Here is an 18,177-nt window from a genome sequence, read left to right on the forward strand (position 1 = left end):
GGCGAGGAATGGTGGTCGTGGTTACTTATGCCCCCACCGAAGATGAACATCCGTGGAGGGATGCAGGCAAAGCCGATGAGTCAGATGCCTTCTATGACCTCCTGTCACAGGTGCTGGCTAAAGTGGCCCCTCGGGATAGAGTCATCATGTTGGGTGACTTCAATGCCCGAGTTGGTCATGATACTGGCACCTGGTCTGGAGTGATTGGAGGGCATGGGCCAGATCAGCTCAATAACAACGGTAGGAGGCTGCTAGATTTTTGTGCAGCCCATGGGCTTGTAATTACCAACACGCTGTTCCGGCATCGGCGCATCCACACAACATCATGGATGCATGCCGGGTCCAAGCAAGAACATCTGCTGGACTACATAGTGACGGACCAGCGAATGCGAGCCCATGTCCTTGACACCAGGACCTACCGTGGAGCTGATCTGCCCTCTGACCATCGACTAGTCATCTGTAAGATGCGCCTGCCATTCTTCCACTCCGGTGGTGGGTGTACACCCAGGACCCCATTCCAACCTAAAGTGGCCTGGTCTCAGTTATCTGATGAAAGTTGCAAGCGAGAATTTCATCATCGCTTGCGGCTGGGATTGGCATCGTCCCCGACTCCTCCTGATGTCGAGGGTAAATGGGCGAGGTTTAGGACTGTGACTCATGCAGCTGCAATGGCTGCTTTGGGTACGCGGTCCAGACCTCCCCAGACACCCTGGATGACAGAGGAGTTGTTCAGGATGGTTGAGAAAAAGCGACAGGCCCACTGTCATCGGCTACAGAATCCCACGTCAGAGAATGAGGAGGCTTACCGCAGCCTTCGCTCGGAGGTTCGGAGAGCCGTGAGGCGCTGCAAGGATGGGTGGTGGTCGCGGGTTGCTGAGGAGATAGAGTCTGCCTCAGTGGCCCGTGATCACAAATCTCTATTTAACTCCATCAAAAAAGTAACCTGCAGCGCCACACCTATTACCATCATTAGGGGAAAAAACGGTGATCCAATTTCCGACCCCCAGGAACAGGTTCGCAGATTTGCTGAGCATTTCTGTGAGGTCCTGGGGGAGGGAAAATCCCTCAGCCAGGAAAACATCGTGGCACAAAGTGAGGATGACCCTGCTGAGGCTGCGGTGCCTCAAATATTGGATGAAGTCACCCCCTGTGAGTGGCTGGCTGAGGTGCCATCTGCTGAGGAAGTATTGAAGGCGATCCGGAGTCTGAGACCAGGAAAGGCAGCGGGCAGAGATGATCTCCCAAGCGAAATGCTGAGGGAGGGTGGCGTTTGTGCACAGACTGCCCTATATGACATCATAACAACAGCCTGGACCACTGGACGGGTTCCGCAGGATTGGAAGGATGCCCTGGTGGTCCCCCTTTTTAAGAAGGGGGACCGCACAGACTGTAACAACTACAGGGGCATCTCACTCCTCAGTGTGCCGGGAAAGGTCCTGGCAAGGATTATTCAGCATCGCCTTGCCAGGCACGCTGAGGAGAGGCTTGCGGAGCCCCAATGCGGTTTCAGGAAAGGGCGGTCCTGCACAGATGCCATATTTTCTGTCCGTCTGCTACAGCAGAGGTGTAGGGAATTCCAACAAGACCTACATCTCTGCTTTATTGACCTGGTCAAGGCCTATGATACCATCAGTAGGCCTGGGCTCTGGCTCGTTCTTCGTGCTTTTGGAGTACCTGACCCTCTGCTCACGATCATTAAGGACCTTCATGATGGTGAGCGGGCCCGGGTAAAACTACGTGGCCGGGAGTCAGAGCCATTCCCTGTACACCTTGGGGTGCGACAGGGATGTCCTCTGGCTCCCACATTATTTAACATCTATTTTGACCACGTAGTTCGTGAAGCCTTCAATAGCTGTACCGGGGGAATCTCCATATGGTACAGATATAATGGGAGGCTAATCGATGCCCGGGTGCGGTCAAGGGATGGCTCCCTATTGCTCAACCACGTTATGTATGCTGATGACTTGGTAATAGCTGCTCAGTCAGAGGAGGAGTTGGAGACGCTGCTGCTGAGACTGGAGCGTGCCACTAAGAGGTGGGGCCTTACCATCAGCCCCACCAAAACTAAGCACCTGCCTGGGTATTTTGTACCATCGGACACTCCACCCCCACAACTCCCAATCGGTGATGGGGCAGCTGTGGAGAGAGTGGAGAGTTTCCCATACCTGGGCAGTGTGCTTATGACTGGCTCCAGTTTAACAGCAGAGGTCTCACTCCGAATCAGTCGAGCGGCAATATCTTTTCATCGGTTGCGTAACGCTGTGTGGAAGCTACCTGGTCTGTCGCTCCGCACTAAGCTTCAGGTCTTCTCGGCCACGGTCATTCCCTCCCTTCTCTACGCTTGCGAAACGTGGACCCCCCTAATGGAACATCTTCGCCGGTTAGAAACATTTAGGCTGACCTGCCTACGATCCATCCTGGGTTTAACCAGACTGGATTGTGTGAGGAGCTCACAAATCCTTGAAAGATCTGGGCAGGGTCCCATCGGTGAGCTCCTCCGGCAGGCAAGGCTGCGATGGCTGGGTCATGTAGCCCGCATCCCCAGCCACCGCATGCTGAAACAGCTTTTGTTTGGCCGGATTGAGGGGGCTAAGCGGGCGCGGCACGGGCTAGAGAAGAGATGGAGTGATGTGGTACAGGAGGACGTGGAGCTGAGTGGACTTGCCGATGACTGGTACCAGCGGTGTCAAGATCGGCCTCTGTGGAGGAGGCTCGTGAAGGATGTTACTGGGCAGTTGGAGGCAGTCGCCCTCCAACAACAACGGAGGGCGGAGGAGCGACGCTCACAACAGCGAGCGGAGCGCCGGGTGGCTAAAGCACAGCAGGTTGGCACAGTAGGGGGCACAGGTGGTGCATCAGCCAGTCATCTCAGTCAGTCGACCCGTGGCACCTGGGTCTGCCCCGTGACCTCCTGCCAGCGGGCGTTCGACACTTCACGTGGCCTCAGGGTGCACATAGCCTGGCACAAGCGTCGTGGTGACGTCACCGCCACTTAGTGGCGAATGGCGGTTGTTGTTGTGGTTGTGTGTGTGTGTGATGGTTGTGTGTGTGTGTGAAGGGTTTGTGTATGTGTGCGTGCGCGTGCGTGCGTGTCAGAGAGACTGGATGGAGGCCGTGTGTGTGTGTGTGTGTACGCGTGGCTTTGTGCGCGTGAACGCCGCGTGTGCACACAACATAACATTTGGACTGGCGGACGTCTCCCACGTGACTTTACCGAAAGAACCAAGAATATGAATACCTGCAGTCACGAAAGCTTTAAATCAAAATTTCATACGGGGGGGATCTTTGTCTTTGCAGGTCAACGGGGCATGGTCACGTGTTGGGCGGCGTGAATCATGTGGCGACAGCTCTGGTCCGGTCGGCGGCTGCTGATCGCCACGCTCGCCCCGCTCTTGCTGCTGCCTCTACCGCTGTTGTGGAGGAGCAAGGTAAAGTAGAGAACTCGCCGAATGATGGCCGCGTATTCCTCCACTGCACTCCAGCCACAGCGGGCGCGGGAGCGTAGGCCGGGAAGGATTCGTTTCAGCTGGGTCTGTCCAGGTCGGTGACCCAGAAAACATTTCCGCTCCTTAGCCCCCTTACATCCAATATACCTCTCACCATGGCCGTGGCTACGAGTAATCACGTGACACATTCTCCAGCCTACCAGCTGCATGGCACAGCCACAGTGGTGTGACACGCACACGAAGCTGAATGCGCCACCACCATCCCAGCGTGGGTTAAAAAGTCTGTTCCCCCGTAAGTGCATTGTCACGCACTGCAAGCACCACAGCCAACGCAACCTCGCTGATCTATCAAAGACTCTCACTGATAGGACAACACACGGACACACAGGCGCACATACACGTGCAGACAAACCATTCACCGTCATGGAGTATTTTTAATAGTCGTAGAACACTGCTCTGTATAGTGGCGACGGTGTGGGGAGGCTATCTCCCAGCAGTGGATAGATCATGGCCGATTGTCTCTTATATGACGCATCTAATTACACCTCCGACATCGCTCATCCTTCCTCTCTTCTTGTAAATGTCAGTTGTGAATAAGTCTTTCTCATATCTTCTGAATATCTGCCTCATAGACAATGGCTGCTGCTGCTTTTGATTGATGGTGATAACCTAACTGTCTGGACACTTGGTGGCTAAGTCATGAATGTCCTGTGGCCATCTCATGCAAGTCGCCCACTCTCACTCGCTCGCGAGTTATTAATGAGCTCTTTACACATATCTGTGATCGGCTGGCACTGGCTCTTTAAAAGCGATGTTGTTGGGAAGACCGATGCAGCAGGTTATTGCTTCTGAGTGAAGCGAGTGGCGAGCATCGTTCAATCACCCTGGGCCAAGACGTGGAATAAAGTATTGCACCACCAAATTGGATGGAGAAATGTACTCTTGAGCGCGCCGTGTCTCATGCAAGTGTATTTAGGTAGGTTCTGCAAGCTCCGGGTAGTGTTTGCTATTGAATTGTTATTGTGTTTTTTTGTAAGTAATCAACCAGAATGACTCCTAGGAACCCAAATTGAAAGTGTCTGAGATCTTAATCTCCTAGGGCTGTTTCCATCATCATCATCATCAATCATTGCCATCAGCCACGATATAACTTCTGCTGGATTATTGCCTCCCCAATCCCTCGCCTGATGCAACAATCCATCTAGCTCCTGCACACGAGCCGATTGTATCACTCCATCTTCTCCGTGGTGGACATTCTCCCTCCGTTGGTTGCCAATCTCCGCACCTCCGATTAGCACGGTTTGCTACGTACGGTGCGAAAGAAGTTCAACATGCACGCGTACAATATGATGTCTGTCTTGACCATTGGCCATCAACCCTTTTAACCAGGCATCCTGCCCGAACTCACTTTTCTTTACAGTCAATCCGATATCTCTAAAGTTGTGTTCTCTGCTTCAAGTGTAATTCCCGGCACATGCACCTCTGTGTCTCCACGCATATTTGCCAACTTTTCAGCTTTTGTTGTTTTTCTTCTTCTTGCTGTTATCAGCAGTTTGAGTTTGAAGTCAATACAAACAGGGCATAGGGTAAATGTCACAGATAAATGGAGCCCATAAAAGGGCCGATGGCCTTATGACGAGCAATCTTTACAATGCAACACAACACGATGAGAATCTACAGAGGCAAAAACACTTTAGGATTTGTTTTATACAACTTTGCATCGTAAAAATGAGTTAATCATGAATTTTATGAATGTAGGAGCTCAGTGTTGTATTTTTTTAAAGCAAATTGCTCCGAGCGCTGTGGCTGGGTGACACAGAGGTCAGGTCGCTGACTTGGCACCGCTGAGTCCTGGGTTCGATTCCAGGTTCAGCGACCTGCAATGAAACCAGGTTCTCATGTGTGGAGAGTTCATAGCCTCGTATCGGTCATCGCTGATTCATATAGAGACACACAGACTCGCATAGAGCACGGTTGGCCACGTACAAAATAATTTCAACTTACATATTCACATAGACGGAGCTATGATGAGACTAGGTTTTCTTGGGTATCGAATTGATAGTTTGAGCCTGGTCACCAACGACTGCAATAAAAAAAAAACCATCAAATTACATTTAGTTCTGAACTTAATTCGCCTAAATTCCAGCTCTGAAAATCTAAACTTAATCTGGATGGGTACTCTATCTCATGGCACGATGTCAATAGCGCAATCTGTATGAAACTGGGGAAGTCGACAGAAAAAAAAGCAACTGGACCTCTGAAGAGTGGGGGGAACATGAAATGACCTGTTTAAAAAACATATTTGAGGAAATGTATTACGTATCCGTGCACGGATCCTTATTCCTCAACGGTTTGGCGGCAGGAACTATTACGACGATTGGTTGCTCTGTGAAACATTGCGGAGGCGATGCATGCACGTGGTTTGCTGCTCGGATTACAGAAGCGAATGTTAGCCCTGGGTCTCGGACAACCTGCGGGTTAGCCTTGCTCAAACTTATACTATAGTTTTAACTCTGTAAATGAACAATAAATCCAACTCAAGATAAATCTGCCCTGTCTGTGCCTGAAAACTAAAATTGCACAAACACAATGCTATTTACGTAAGAGATTAAAGGCACGGGGTTTAAGTAACCCATTTTTTTTTTACCAAAACGTACGAAAGAAGCTACCTCCTTGACATGAATTGTAATTCATAACATTTTGAGAAAACAAATTGTATAGCCTGGTATAGATGACGGTCCAGCAATGGCTTGAATGTCACTGCAGAACTTGGTTAATATCTGGTTGGCAGACTGCCAGGGATTGAACGCCAGGTTTTGTAGACTTGGGTTGGAACGAATCAAACATTAAAATAGTAATGAAATAAATTAATAAGTGCATTTGCTACTCGTACAGTTTTTACGGTGCACAGGCTATGACAAAGGCTCCATGGTTATGTTTCGTAAGCTTAATTGAACAGTCGACCGCTGCACGGTTTGAGAGTTTGGGACGAATTACAGACAGCGATCGTGAAAACAGTGACAGAATGGTGAGGGTCACCCCCCCCCCCCCCGAATGCTTCGGGAACTCCACGTCACTCCCACAGGACGCTAAAACGATCCTTAATGGAATTGGCCAAACATCCCAACGCAGGACCTTTATGAACAAGAGATCATGGGCCTAATATTACAAGTAGGTTGCAGTAAACATGTTTATTTTGCGTTCATGCCGAAAGGATTTAATTTATATATATTTTTAAAAAATGTGGCAAACCAGTGTCCCTCGTCGTCAGCTTAATCTGGCTTGCGCAGTTACTCAGTCTGGGTCTCTTGACGTGTTTATGAGCCAGAGTTCCCTTGTTCCTCTCCACTGCTGCCCCCTTCCCCCCACTGCCCCCCCTCACTGCCCCCCCCCCCCAACGTATCGACCCTTTTTCGCCTTTCTTGACCTCTGCCCGATCAAGACACGCATTCGAGAAAGTGGTGCAGGGGTGCGAGAATTCCATATACGCTTGAGCACAGGGCACAGGGCAGGATGGGTTCCACTCGCACACCGACACGCAGGGGTCCATGAGACTCTCTCTCCGTCTCGTTGCTCGGCCTTTTATGCAGGCGGAGCGTGATATCTCCTTTGCGGAGTGGTCCGTCTGTCCATCTCTCTCCGTCCGTCGCTGCGTTTTTCACCTGATATTGCTTCCATGCAGTCCTAATTTCTCGCGAGATAAAACTTTTGTGATGACGGTTGTGTGAATAGTCGTAACTTCACTGATTGATGTCCGATAGCCTCAAGATGTTTTTTTTTTCCCACGAGTCCCCTTGCAATGGGGATGTTTGGTGAGTATTGTTTAGTTTCGAGCGCGGGAGGAATCTAGCGTAAGCGAAAGATGCCCCGAGTTGTTTTTAATCCAGAGTTCTCTTGTCCCAGTGTATGTAGGTGGGGTCTTGTGTGTGTGACCAGCAATGCCTTGTATCTATGTATGTTGAACATCTTTCCAACCGCACCGTTTGTAGCTAACTGTGCTAATTGGAGGTGCCTTCACCCACCCCTGCTCCCCCCCACCCCCACATGTCTCAATGTGGGGTCGGGAGGGGGTAATAAAGGTCGACACGAGTGGGTTCACAAAGCCATTTCCTGCTTTGGCGTCTGCTGGTCACCTCGCAGTCTCATAAATTTCTCCACGATCCACCCACTCTCGCCTCCAGAGCGCAAACTTACTGGCGTGCACCAAAGACAAAGATCCCCCGCATAGCCTTAACAGACTGTAGGGGCAAGTGCTGTTAGCGAGCACCTATGAAGGCCGGCACGGCACACGAGGGGGTGGGTGGCCAGCACCACGCCCGGCCGCCTCCACCATCACGCCCGATTCAAATCTACACCACGCTGCATCCACTCCATCAACGTGACCCCTAGTCTCTCCGCATCAATAGAGGTCAGGAGGCATATTGTTATTTGCTGCTCTCAGGGCCTCAAACGCACGATACTGACTGACATGAATCCCTCTAACTCATTGCAAACACTACATATAATTCAGAATCGGGTAAGATTCCTGCTTGCAGTCAACACTGGTAACGAATATCTAAACTGGTCCAGGGCCTCCCCCTAGGTCGGCTCAGCCTTAAACGAGTACCTCGTGGTGTGTGTAGACATAAAAATATCAGCACTGGGGAGACAAAGGTGGCCGGGCGTGATGCTGGTCGCTCAACCCCAGGTGTACCGTGCCAGCCTAAATGGGTATTCCCTAAGAGCACTTGCACCGACAGTCTGTTAAAAGCTCTATGGAGCGGGGATCTGTATCTTTGTTCATGCGTGTGTGTGTGCGTGCGTGTGTATGTGTGCGTGCATGTGTGTGCGTGCGTGTGTGCGCATGTGTGTGTGTGCGTGCATGCGTGTGTGTGCGTGCGTGTATCTACGTGCATACGCAGGAGGCAGCATGCGCGTACACGGTGCTGCTCACAGCCACGCTGTGGGTGTCCGAGGCAGTGCCGCTCGGAGCCGCCGCACTGCTCCCAGCCATGCTCTATCCGCTGCTGGGTGTCATGCGCTCCAGCCAGGTGATTTGCAGCAGCGCCCTGTGCGAGGGACGCCAGTTAACCCGTCACATCACTGCTCCGATCGTCGTTTTCAGCTGTTTTTTCATCACCCGCAGTAGCGTTTTGTAATCGGCAATTATCATTGCGATAGTCTTGAGATTCATAACAACTCATCATCGTTATCAACATCGATTCTCATCAATAATCAAACGCGGTTTCCTGCTCGAACCAGCACGTGGTGCTTGTAAGCTCCTGTTCACAGCCCTGAACCAATGGTAGGAACTCTACATTCCAATGGCAGGAGTGAGTCGCACCACATGGCAATGACAGGTGACCACTCACCGCAAAGCGGCATTCCTTTTATCGATGCCAGAAGGGTGAGCCGCACACTCTGAACACTGCGCCGTTGATTAGAGGATACGTTTTTGTTAACAATATCGCTGATGCGGTGAATCATGGTGATGCGACTTTCATTACGGTGATGGTAATTCGATGGTGGTATTTTGGCAGCAGTAGAGTTGTTGGTGTAAGGGCTATGATGATGATGTAGCAGCACCCGATGTGAGAGGGACGGTGATGTCTGATGAGGTGACAGTCGCGGTGATGGGACACCGTCGTGACATTGGCGAGCTCACGCCAGCGTTATCGTTGATGTAGCTAAGCTTCACGCAAGACGCAACAATGCATTAAAAGTATAGCCATGCATGCATATGCAAAAAAAAATCCATGAGCATTTCCTGAGGAAATGCATTGTGGTCCCCTTATCTTAGGTCACCGGAAAACATATGAGAAAATATGACTGCTATCGGGCCGCAGTGAAGTGGTGATAGACAAATGTGGACTGTTTTTGTGTCCTCATTAGGACTCATCAGCAAGTGTAGTCACCAATTATCACTGTTGCAATGCGGTGTATTGGAGACAGTTACAGCAACAGAACGCTGATACTCTGCCGATGTCATGGGTATCAATGTTGCGGTGTTTTTTTTGGACTTGGCGTGACATTACCGCAACTCCTGCGGCGTCGTGCCCAGGTGGCGGCCGAGTACTTCAAGGACACCACCCTCCTGCTGCTCGGCGTCATCTGCCTCACGGCCGCCATCGAGAAGTGGTGCCTGCACCGCCGCATCGCGCTGCGCATGGTGACGGCTGCTGGCGCCCGGCCCAGCCTGTACGTTCCTGTCCCTCCTGCTCCTCGAGGGGTGGCCCGGCGGCACACGCAGACAGCACGCCGGTGCACTGGCACGCTGGCACATCCAGTGGCAGATCTATCAACTTCTCAATGGGGGTGGGGGAGGGGGCGGTGGCACTTTGGTACCATTGATAAATTACAGAGACCTGTGAATTAACATATCGACAAATTGACTTACAATGAGACTCGCAGAAATACACAGACGCCCTTAGACTTACACGGAGGCCCGTAGACTTACACGGAGGCCCGTAGGCTTGCACGGAGTCCCATAGGCTTACACGGAGGACCGTAGGCTTACACGGAGGCCCGTAGGCTTACACGGAGGCCCGTAGGCTTACACGGAGGCCCGTAGGCTTACACGGAGGCCCGTAGGCTTACACGGAGGCCCGTAGGCTTACACAGAGGCCCGTAGGCTTACACGGAAGCCCGTAGGCTTACACGGAGGCCCGTAGGCTTACACGGAGGCCCGTAGGCTTACGCGGAGGACCGTAGGCTTATACAGAGGCCCGTAGGCTTGTACAGTAATGAGTGACGTGCGTGACCCGTCCCCGTCTTGTGCCCACTGCCCCCAGGCTGGTGCTGGGCTTCATGGTGTGCACCGCCTTCCTCTCCATGTGGCTCAGCAACACGTCCACCTCGGCACTAGTCATGCCGATCGCCGAGGCCGTGCTGACGCAGCTCACTGAGGACGGGGCAACCTGCGGCGGTGGCGGCAAAACCGCGTCCGCCGTCACAAGCGAGGGCGCCGCCATGAGAGGCAATGACTCGACGACCGCCCTGCTGCCGAAGGGTGCGCGGCAAACATCCGACCCGCAGCTGAGTTTCGGTGAGGTGCGGGGGAACCGTGGGAAGAGTGGGGGGGGGGGGGGGGCGCCGCGATGACGTCTGCATTGCTTCTCACAAAGAGGGCGACCGGGGGCGCAGATCGATTTGGAGTTGTCAGTCCTGTCGCGGACGCCGTACGAAAAGCGGTACGTGCACGTCGCGGGAATTTTGCTTGCGTGCTTAAAGTGAGGTGCGATTTAAATCCCTTCAGAGATGAGAGATGTCAAGGGCAGAGGAGGAGAGGCAGGTCTTGAACCCGACAAGTTCTGTTTGAACTTTTATCGTTGGTTTCCGGTCGTCCGTCTTTAATCACGAATATGAATTGCGAAAGCTGCCTCTCGGAAGCAAACAAGTTCCGTTTAGTTTGGATGTGAAACATTTTAATTCGTAACAATGAAGCTGCGTTGCTCATAGACTTTCACGTCGAGGCATCATGGTGCGATCCCGTTATTTAAAATTACTTCTGCTTGATAACAAAAAAAACCCTAACATAAATTTGCCCGTCTTGCATGCGCCAGGCGTCGCCAGCTTTGATGTGGACAATTCTGACGACGAGATGACCGTGGACTTCAAGGAGGAGCCCACGGTGGTGACCGTTAGCCAGAGGTACAGAGGCCAACGCCGGAATTCCATTTGGCACTTAATTTGACGCAACGGAAGTTTCGTCTGCTTGTGCCGGTATTACAAAACACCTCCTGAGTTGATGATGTGTCACCTGTGTGCAGTGTTCAGGATGGTGACAAGATCAGTGCCTTTCATCAGGTCAGTCGACGCACTTTCACAAAACCCATTTATCCTTTTTCTACATTGCAGAACTTTAAAACTTCACAACAGTTAGGCCGTTGCGTTGATTGATTTCTCGCGTTTGCGATGTTATGAAATATTCTATGCACCTGCTGAAGTACCCGAACACATCCGTCTCCAAGGTTATTGGTCTTGATGTTGACAAGCGCCGTCACGTACACGTACAGCCCTATCTACTGTTGGATGAGGGCTTTCCCATGCCATATGGGAGTCATGGGTGGTTGTTTTACCGTACTTTACCACGCTGGGCAGTGTGGGTTGGTAGAGGCGGGGCGCATAGACGTGGGAGAATAGTACAGTATAAGGATAGATTTTGTTTTTCTCTGCTGCCCACAGTATAGCCACGCAGCAGCCTCTAACACTTTGCGTGCGGTGGTCGGGCATCCGAGCACGGTCCGGCCTCAGCGCTGCTTATCGTCTGAGATCTGACGAGATTGTGAGCGTTGAGAATAATATGGTCATAAGTCAAAGTTCCAAGCATGGTCCTGCTTGCTGATCGGATAAAAGAGTTTAATTTAACTTGTGTATATATTTTGTAAAATTATTTGTTTACCTTTCATATACTTTGCACTCCTATCGTGTTTTTGTCCTGTTTGTTGTTGTAAGGTTCTGACCCGCCCCGACTTGGCATCTGTGAAAATAGTTTTATAGCTCATCGGATTTCTCCAGTATAAACATTCTGATTATGATTTCCCATCACAACAATGTTGGTGATTAATTTGGGGAGCGCTGTTTAGAGTTATGTCTAACCAGCTTCCATAATTTGTAATGTCAGTGGTAAAATTAGATTTCCTTTTAACAAAGTGCACGTTTTAAAGTGAACTAATTAGTACATTCAATTAGGCTAAGATGTGCCAAATACCGCATCGCTGTGCATTAAAGCTATTGATCTGATGAAGGATTAATTACAATTGTGGTTGCGTCATTCGTAATGAATTGCAATCAATTGTAATTTTTGTAATTTGCTTTTTTTGTAAATCAAAATGTATAATTTCAACACGGCTGCTGTAATTGCAATTTTAATGAACTCCAGGTCTGCTGTCGGTTTGGTCTAATGCTTTAAATTGGCATTCGCGCGCTCAGATGGCCGACTCTCTCGGCATATCCTGGACGTCTTTTCAAACCTCCCGTGGCCCCAAGGTGACCCATGGGTGACCTTTCGAACTGCCAGCCCATGGTGCGAGTAATGTCCCCGCCTCTTATCGGCCAGCCGCCTGCCCCCTACCCACCCACCCCACCCCCCTCGCCCCCCTCGCCCCCCTCGCATTTGCAGCAAGAGGTCATCGCGGGGTCGGCAACGGAGGTCATCACGGCGCTGGACGGGTCGTGCCGAGATGTCGCGACCTTCGGCCTTTCCGCCACGCCACAGGATCGTGTCGCACGCCGCGGCGTCCCCAACGGCTGCGCCGCCGCTTCGGCAAACGATGCCGCGAGCGACGGGGAGGCGGAAGGGCGGCGCGGCGGTCTCGACAGCCCGGCCAGCGAGAGGACGGTGCTCGCGGGGAAGCGAGGGTCGGCAGGCAAGGGCGAGACGAACAGGACGCTGGGCAAATGCCTGACCCTGGCCGTCGCCTACGCCTCCACCATCGGGGGACTCTGCACCATTCCGGGCACCTCCACCAATCTCATCTTCGCCGAGCAGTTCAGCAAGTGAGTTCGGCGCAGGCGTCTTGTGTGGCGGCCGGGTAGCTGGAGAAGAGTTAATTTGGAAAAGACCACGTGAAGTTAAAACGTATGGCATGCTGCCGTGGTGCAATGGTTAGCGCGGCGGATTTGCAATCCGATCTCCCCCATCCCTGCCCACCCGGCAAAACAAGCGGGTACGCCACGGTTAATTGATTGGCAGGTCGTGTGTGGCGTGGTAACGTGTGGGTACTTCCACCCCTTCCAAGACGCCGGCTGGCCAGCCTGATACCCTCTGTGTGGCCTCTCTTGAGCTACCTCAAGTGGAGGCCCTCCCGCCAGCAATGGCACGAGTGAGCAATTGCAGGGCTGTGCTTTGCTTCTTCTGTTTATGAAACTTTAAAAGGGAGGGCTGAGCCTTCAGCATGGGCAGAGGGGAAGCTTAGCCACCTCCAGTCCCCCCGCTGCAATGACGCTGAGCGACGTGCGGTGCATCCCGCTGCCCCGGCGCGTGCAGCCGCTACCCGGCGTGCGAGTGCATCCACTTCGGCTCGTGGCTCCTCTTCAGCTTCCCCGTGGCTCTGCTGCTGCTCATCTTCACCTGGCTGTGGCTCACCTGGCTCTTCCTGGGCTTCCGGTGAGGAGGCGGAGGAGGAGGATGGATGGAGGAGAGCAAGGAGGAGGAGGGTGAAGGACCCTCGTAGAAAACTTGGGCCAAATGTCCCAATGCAGGGTTCTCCCAAAAAAAAAATGCTCCTAATCCTGATACCCAACGAGGCTTTCTTGAATGGAGCAGTAGAATTAAAAGTGTCCTCCCACCCACTCAAACAAGAGTGGAACATTGCCTACCTCTTGACAAGAATGTCCGAGGAAAATCCACACTGACAAGTGGATAGCACTCCCAAAGCCATGCCGATTGGTCAGCAACAGTTATTTCTTTTATACACAGGGCATCACTCATTCAATTATAATTTGTTTACCCTCAGCCAAGCATGGGATATTTTCACCATCATCCCTATCATCATCAGCCATGATCGTTCCACTGCTAGATGAGGGTCTCCCCAAGCTTTCGCAGTCTCTCAAGGTCCTGCGATGCATCAATCTGCATGAGCTAATGTCACCGCTCCATCTTCACAGCAGACGTTATCTTAGACACCTAAGAGGTTGTTTGGTTAGATCGCGTGAATAAAAGTGTGTCGTTAAACCCGCCACCATCCGACACAGCCAATTAGAAAGGTTTGTCATGTAAACAACATATGCCAATGTGTTACTCGGAAAGCACACTGGTGTGTTGGAGAGTAAAACCACTATTTACAATTTGAGTACGACGTTTCACCAGTAATTACAACTCGCATAATATTGGTCGTAAAAGCCCACTACGTTTTAAACTCATCTGAGACACGTTCCCCTCTTCGGCTACCCCTCTGACATTTTCTCGACCACCGGTGATATTTTCAGAGCCTGCTATCCGTTAGCTAATTATCCGTTCCACAGTGCTCGACATCCCACCGACATTGCTTGCCCTGTGCCTGGCACTGCTTATACACAGGGCAAGGGGTGGAGGGAGGGGGTAGGCATGCGGCCCCGGGGGGGCGGGGGGGGGGGCTCCGTCTGGAGCACGGGGTCACTTTCAGAATAGCTCCAACAAAGTAGCTGCTGCGGTCACAGCACTAAGTTTGGCGAGTGGTCTCGGGATGGCATTCACTTCTCTCCTCCTTCAAGGGGGGATGGGGGTAAGAGGCTTAGCATTGGAGTTGGACTTGAGCTGTGGCAGGGGCGAGTTCCTCCAAAAAACAATCCCAGTTTTTATTTTCTTTAGAACTGCTTTTTGGTGTTTAATTTGTTGTCCTTCCCCCACACGTCTGATAAGCAAGGTTGGCTACGTAAGGTGTGAGAGAAATTCACCATCATTCATACATACAGCGTGTATGTGTCCCGACGTACGTGTGTGCGGGAGGGGTAGTGTAGCGGTTAGCGCGCCACACTAAGGAACCCACTCACGTCCAACATCAGTGACGATTATCTGAACCGGTCCTGGGCTTCCCCTTAGGTCGACTCAGCCACAAATGAGTACCTGGTGCGGTGTGTAAACATCGCCACTGGGGAGACAAAGGCGGTCGGGCGTGGTGCTGGCCACCCACTGTCATGTCCTGTGCCGGCCTTCATAGGTGCTCGCTAACAGCACTTGCCCCAACAGTCTGTGAAGGCTATACGGGGGGATCTTTGTCTTTGTCTCTGTGTGCCAGCATTTGGGACCTGCGTCGCCTGTGCTCGGGCACGCTGAGCACCCAGGAGCGCATGTCGGAGCGGCGCATGCGGCAGGAGTACGAGAAGCTGGGCCCCATCAGGTGCGTGAGGTCACATGACCTACAGGTGCCGCCCCCTGGACTCATTCATAGTCCACAAGCCCATGCCACATGCTTTACTCGTCGGTACCATCCGTGGTGGTATAACTTCAGTGGTTCAAATTCCGTGCTGTAGCCGCTAACAGTGAATGATGTGATACCCATTTGAAATGAGTGGGTTATCGCGACAGTTTTGCTACCTTAGGTGGTACCAATTGCTGCTGTGGTCCAGGGACCATTATTTCATTCCTCCCTCTCTCCTCCAGATTTTCACTCGCATTTAGCTAAACTCCAAGCCAATGCGGCGTGGCACGATGTTTTGCCGGATCGTAATTGCAACGGACTTTGCGTTCTCCCACACATCCCCTCTGTAGCCTTCGTGCCAACAGCTAGCGCCGTGTACTTCCATCTAGACGTGTAATTCAAACAGACTTTAGTTTTTTCCGGCCATACTTAGCAATAAAAAAAATGATTTGTCTCATTGTGGTGTTGCGAACTCTTAGAAAGTTCATGGGATGTTAATGTGAAAATACCCATTGCATGGCATACGAAGGAGCACATGTGGACCAATCGCGCTGCAAATTCTATTTGAGACGGTTTTAGTGGCCCTTCCTCCGACTGGTACACTGGCCAATCCGATGATAGCCCCAGCACCACCCCTAATCCTAACCGTACGCCTTGCCTACTTAACGTGGCTTCCACCTACGCCCAATGCCTCGTTTACAAATTGGACGGCGCCGTTCACTTCCGTGGCCAAAATTCGCATCGAGACGGGAAAAAAACAAAGCGGCCGAATTGCTACGGGTTTCTGCAAACTTCCCCTCCCCGCCCCGCTACTGGATGCTCGGTGGGGAGAACGTGGGTTTGAATGAATGAGGCCCTTGGACATTCCAGCGCTGCGTGTTCCATACGAGTGGAGGGGCGGGGGATGGGGGACCCTCCGTTAACCGGTGCGGCCCCCTCGCCTGTTTGGGGTTGCAGCTACCAAGAAGTGGTAACGGCCAGCGTCTTCCTGCTCATGGTGCTGCTGTGGTTCCTGCGCGACCCCGGATTCGTCCCGGGATGGGCGTCCTTCTTCCTGTACGTCCGCCCGCGCCGACCGTCAAAGAGAATTGCGCAATCATTTCACGGCCTCGTTGTCAGTCCACTGCTTGATGAAGGCCCTCTTTCTCCACCCGCACCATGCACGCCATGTCGGTCATCATGGGGGGTTGTTTGACCATGCTTCAACCACTCCGTTTCGGTACGGGTTGAAAGTTGGTGGCGTGAGAGGCCTACGACTGGTTTGGATGTCACTCGTCCATCTATGCGAGCCGTGGCTGGGAATTGAACTCGGATGGCCAGGGTTTGGAGCACAGTGTGCTTTCTAACCACGCCGCTGCCGCAATACCCCAGAGAAGTTATTCAACTCGAACTTTGATTTTAAGAGCACTGTCCAAATGTATTTGTGAAAGTTGCTCAACAATGCACTTAAAGTAACATGCCACTCTCACCCCAACCTAACTTCTAACATCAGCATTGCCTAGCCCAATCCATAAAATAACCTCTCCTAACCCTAACTGTAGACTAACCCAAAGAAATATTTTGCTGCTGAGAACAACTTATTCTTTCTTACTCCTGGGCGTTTATATATATACAGAATATTTATTTTGCGGCCGGCAGGTCAAAATATTTGAAAAATCCAACATTCGCTTATATAGGGACGGGCATCACTTACGTGCCATGCTCACAGCTCGGCATGCATGGCCCAGATAATTCATTTTAAAATAAACATTATTTTAAACAAAATATTAACATTTTGTTCATGAATTGTTGAATCATTATCTACCGGCTTCAACCGATCCATTATCACCATTACTCATTATCAATCCACTGCTGGATGAAGGCCTCCCCAAGCTGCCGCCGCCACCTGTCACGTTCCCTGCGATGTATTAATCCGCCAAGTAACTTGCAGCACGTGAGCTGATCGCGTTCACAAGCACCGATGTGAATCGACGCGTCGTTACGCGCCGGGTGGTAAAGGCGTCTGCTTCTCGTCTTTGCTGCTGGCACGCGCACCTCACGCTCCCCATGGTGCGCGCGAGCAGGAAGGGCTACCAGACGGACGCCACGGTGTCCCTGCTGCTGGGCTTCCTGCTCTTCGTGGTTCCGTCGGAGAGGCCGCCACTGCCCTGGCTCTCCAAGACCCAGAGTAGGGGTGACCACACGTTCGAACACCATCGTCACTGTCATCATCATTGCCTTCAACATCATCGTCTTGGTCGCCGTTGTCATGATCGCCGTTGTCATCATCATCAAAGTCGTCGTCAACACCATCGACATCATCAGCATTGTTGTCATCGTCATAATCAACATAATTGTTATCAACACCATTGTTGTCAATGTAAGTATCAATATCGTCATCAACATCACCATCGTTTACATTATCGCCAATTACATTATCGCCGTTGTTACGATCAACAGAAGCAATGTAAAAAACAAACATCAGCGACAGCATCATTAGCAGTGGCATCATGGTCCTCCAGCATCATCAAAGACATCAATGTTATCATCAGCTGCATGATCTGCTCGTTAGTATCATCAGCAGCATCAAACTGTTTAGTCATTCCGTCTCCATCAAACCAGACGTTCCCAACCACCGCTGCAACGCATCTCTCCCTCTGATGCCGCCGTTTGTTGTCTGTACGCTTATTCAATCCCTAACTCTCGTGCGGCGCCTAGGGGTAAAACGCGCGGAGGAGTCCAGGGACAGCTGGGGCAGCTCCCCGGCGCTCATTAACTGGAAGGACTTCCAGGGCTGCATGCCGTGGGAGATCGTCATCCTTGTGGGCGGCGGCTTCGCCCTCGCCGCAGGCTGCCAGGTAGGAGCCTCACCTGCCCCGCGATCGCACTCCGCTCGCCTGAGTGCTGAGCATGGGGTAGAGAGGAATTTTAAG

At 51.8% G+C, this 18,177-nt stretch overlaps 1 protein-coding gene across 6 annotated transcripts in view; it reads left to right on the top strand.

Moving 5' to 3' along the window:
• The window catches only part of LOC116940029 (solute carrier family 13 member 4-like), a 49,899-nt gene that overhangs the window by 25,091 nt on the left and 6,631 nt on the right, over window positions 1-18,177 (top strand). For 5 of the 6 annotated variants that reach the window (XM_076065181.1, XM_076065182.1, XM_032949268.2 and 2 more), the window contains 12 exons: window positions 3,298-3,428; window positions 8,348-8,476; window positions 9,487-9,623; window positions 10,217-10,470; window positions 10,988-11,075; window positions 11,195-11,231; window positions 12,547-12,923; window positions 13,414-13,533; window positions 15,143-15,244; window positions 16,223-16,321; window positions 17,329-17,432; window positions 17,963-18,102. In XM_076065181.1, the coding sequence (XP_075921296.1) occupies window positions 3,336-3,428; window positions 8,348-8,476; window positions 9,487-9,623; window positions 10,217-10,470; window positions 10,988-11,075; window positions 11,195-11,231; window positions 12,547-12,923; window positions 13,414-13,533; window positions 15,143-15,244; window positions 16,223-16,321; window positions 17,329-17,432; window positions 17,963-18,102 (1,680 nt within the window). In that variant the 5' untranslated portion in view covers window positions 3,298-3,335. The remainder of the gene's footprint in view (window positions 1-3,297; window positions 3,429-8,347; window positions 8,477-9,486; window positions 9,624-10,216; window positions 10,471-10,987; window positions 11,076-11,194; window positions 11,232-12,546; window positions 12,924-13,413; window positions 13,534-15,142; window positions 15,245-16,222; window positions 16,322-17,328; window positions 17,433-17,962; window positions 18,103-18,177) is intronic. The other variant, XM_076065184.1, reaches the window with a different exon arrangement.

This window comes from Petromyzon marinus, chromosome 7 (assembly GCF_048934315.1).
Source record: "Petromyzon marinus isolate PM22_M1 ecotype Great Lakes invasive population chromosome 7, UKy_Petmar_22M1.pri1.0, whole genome shotgun sequence".
In the NCBI taxonomy this organism is placed as follows: Eukaryota; Metazoa; Chordata; class Hyperoartia; order Petromyzontiformes; family Petromyzontidae; genus Petromyzon; species Petromyzon marinus.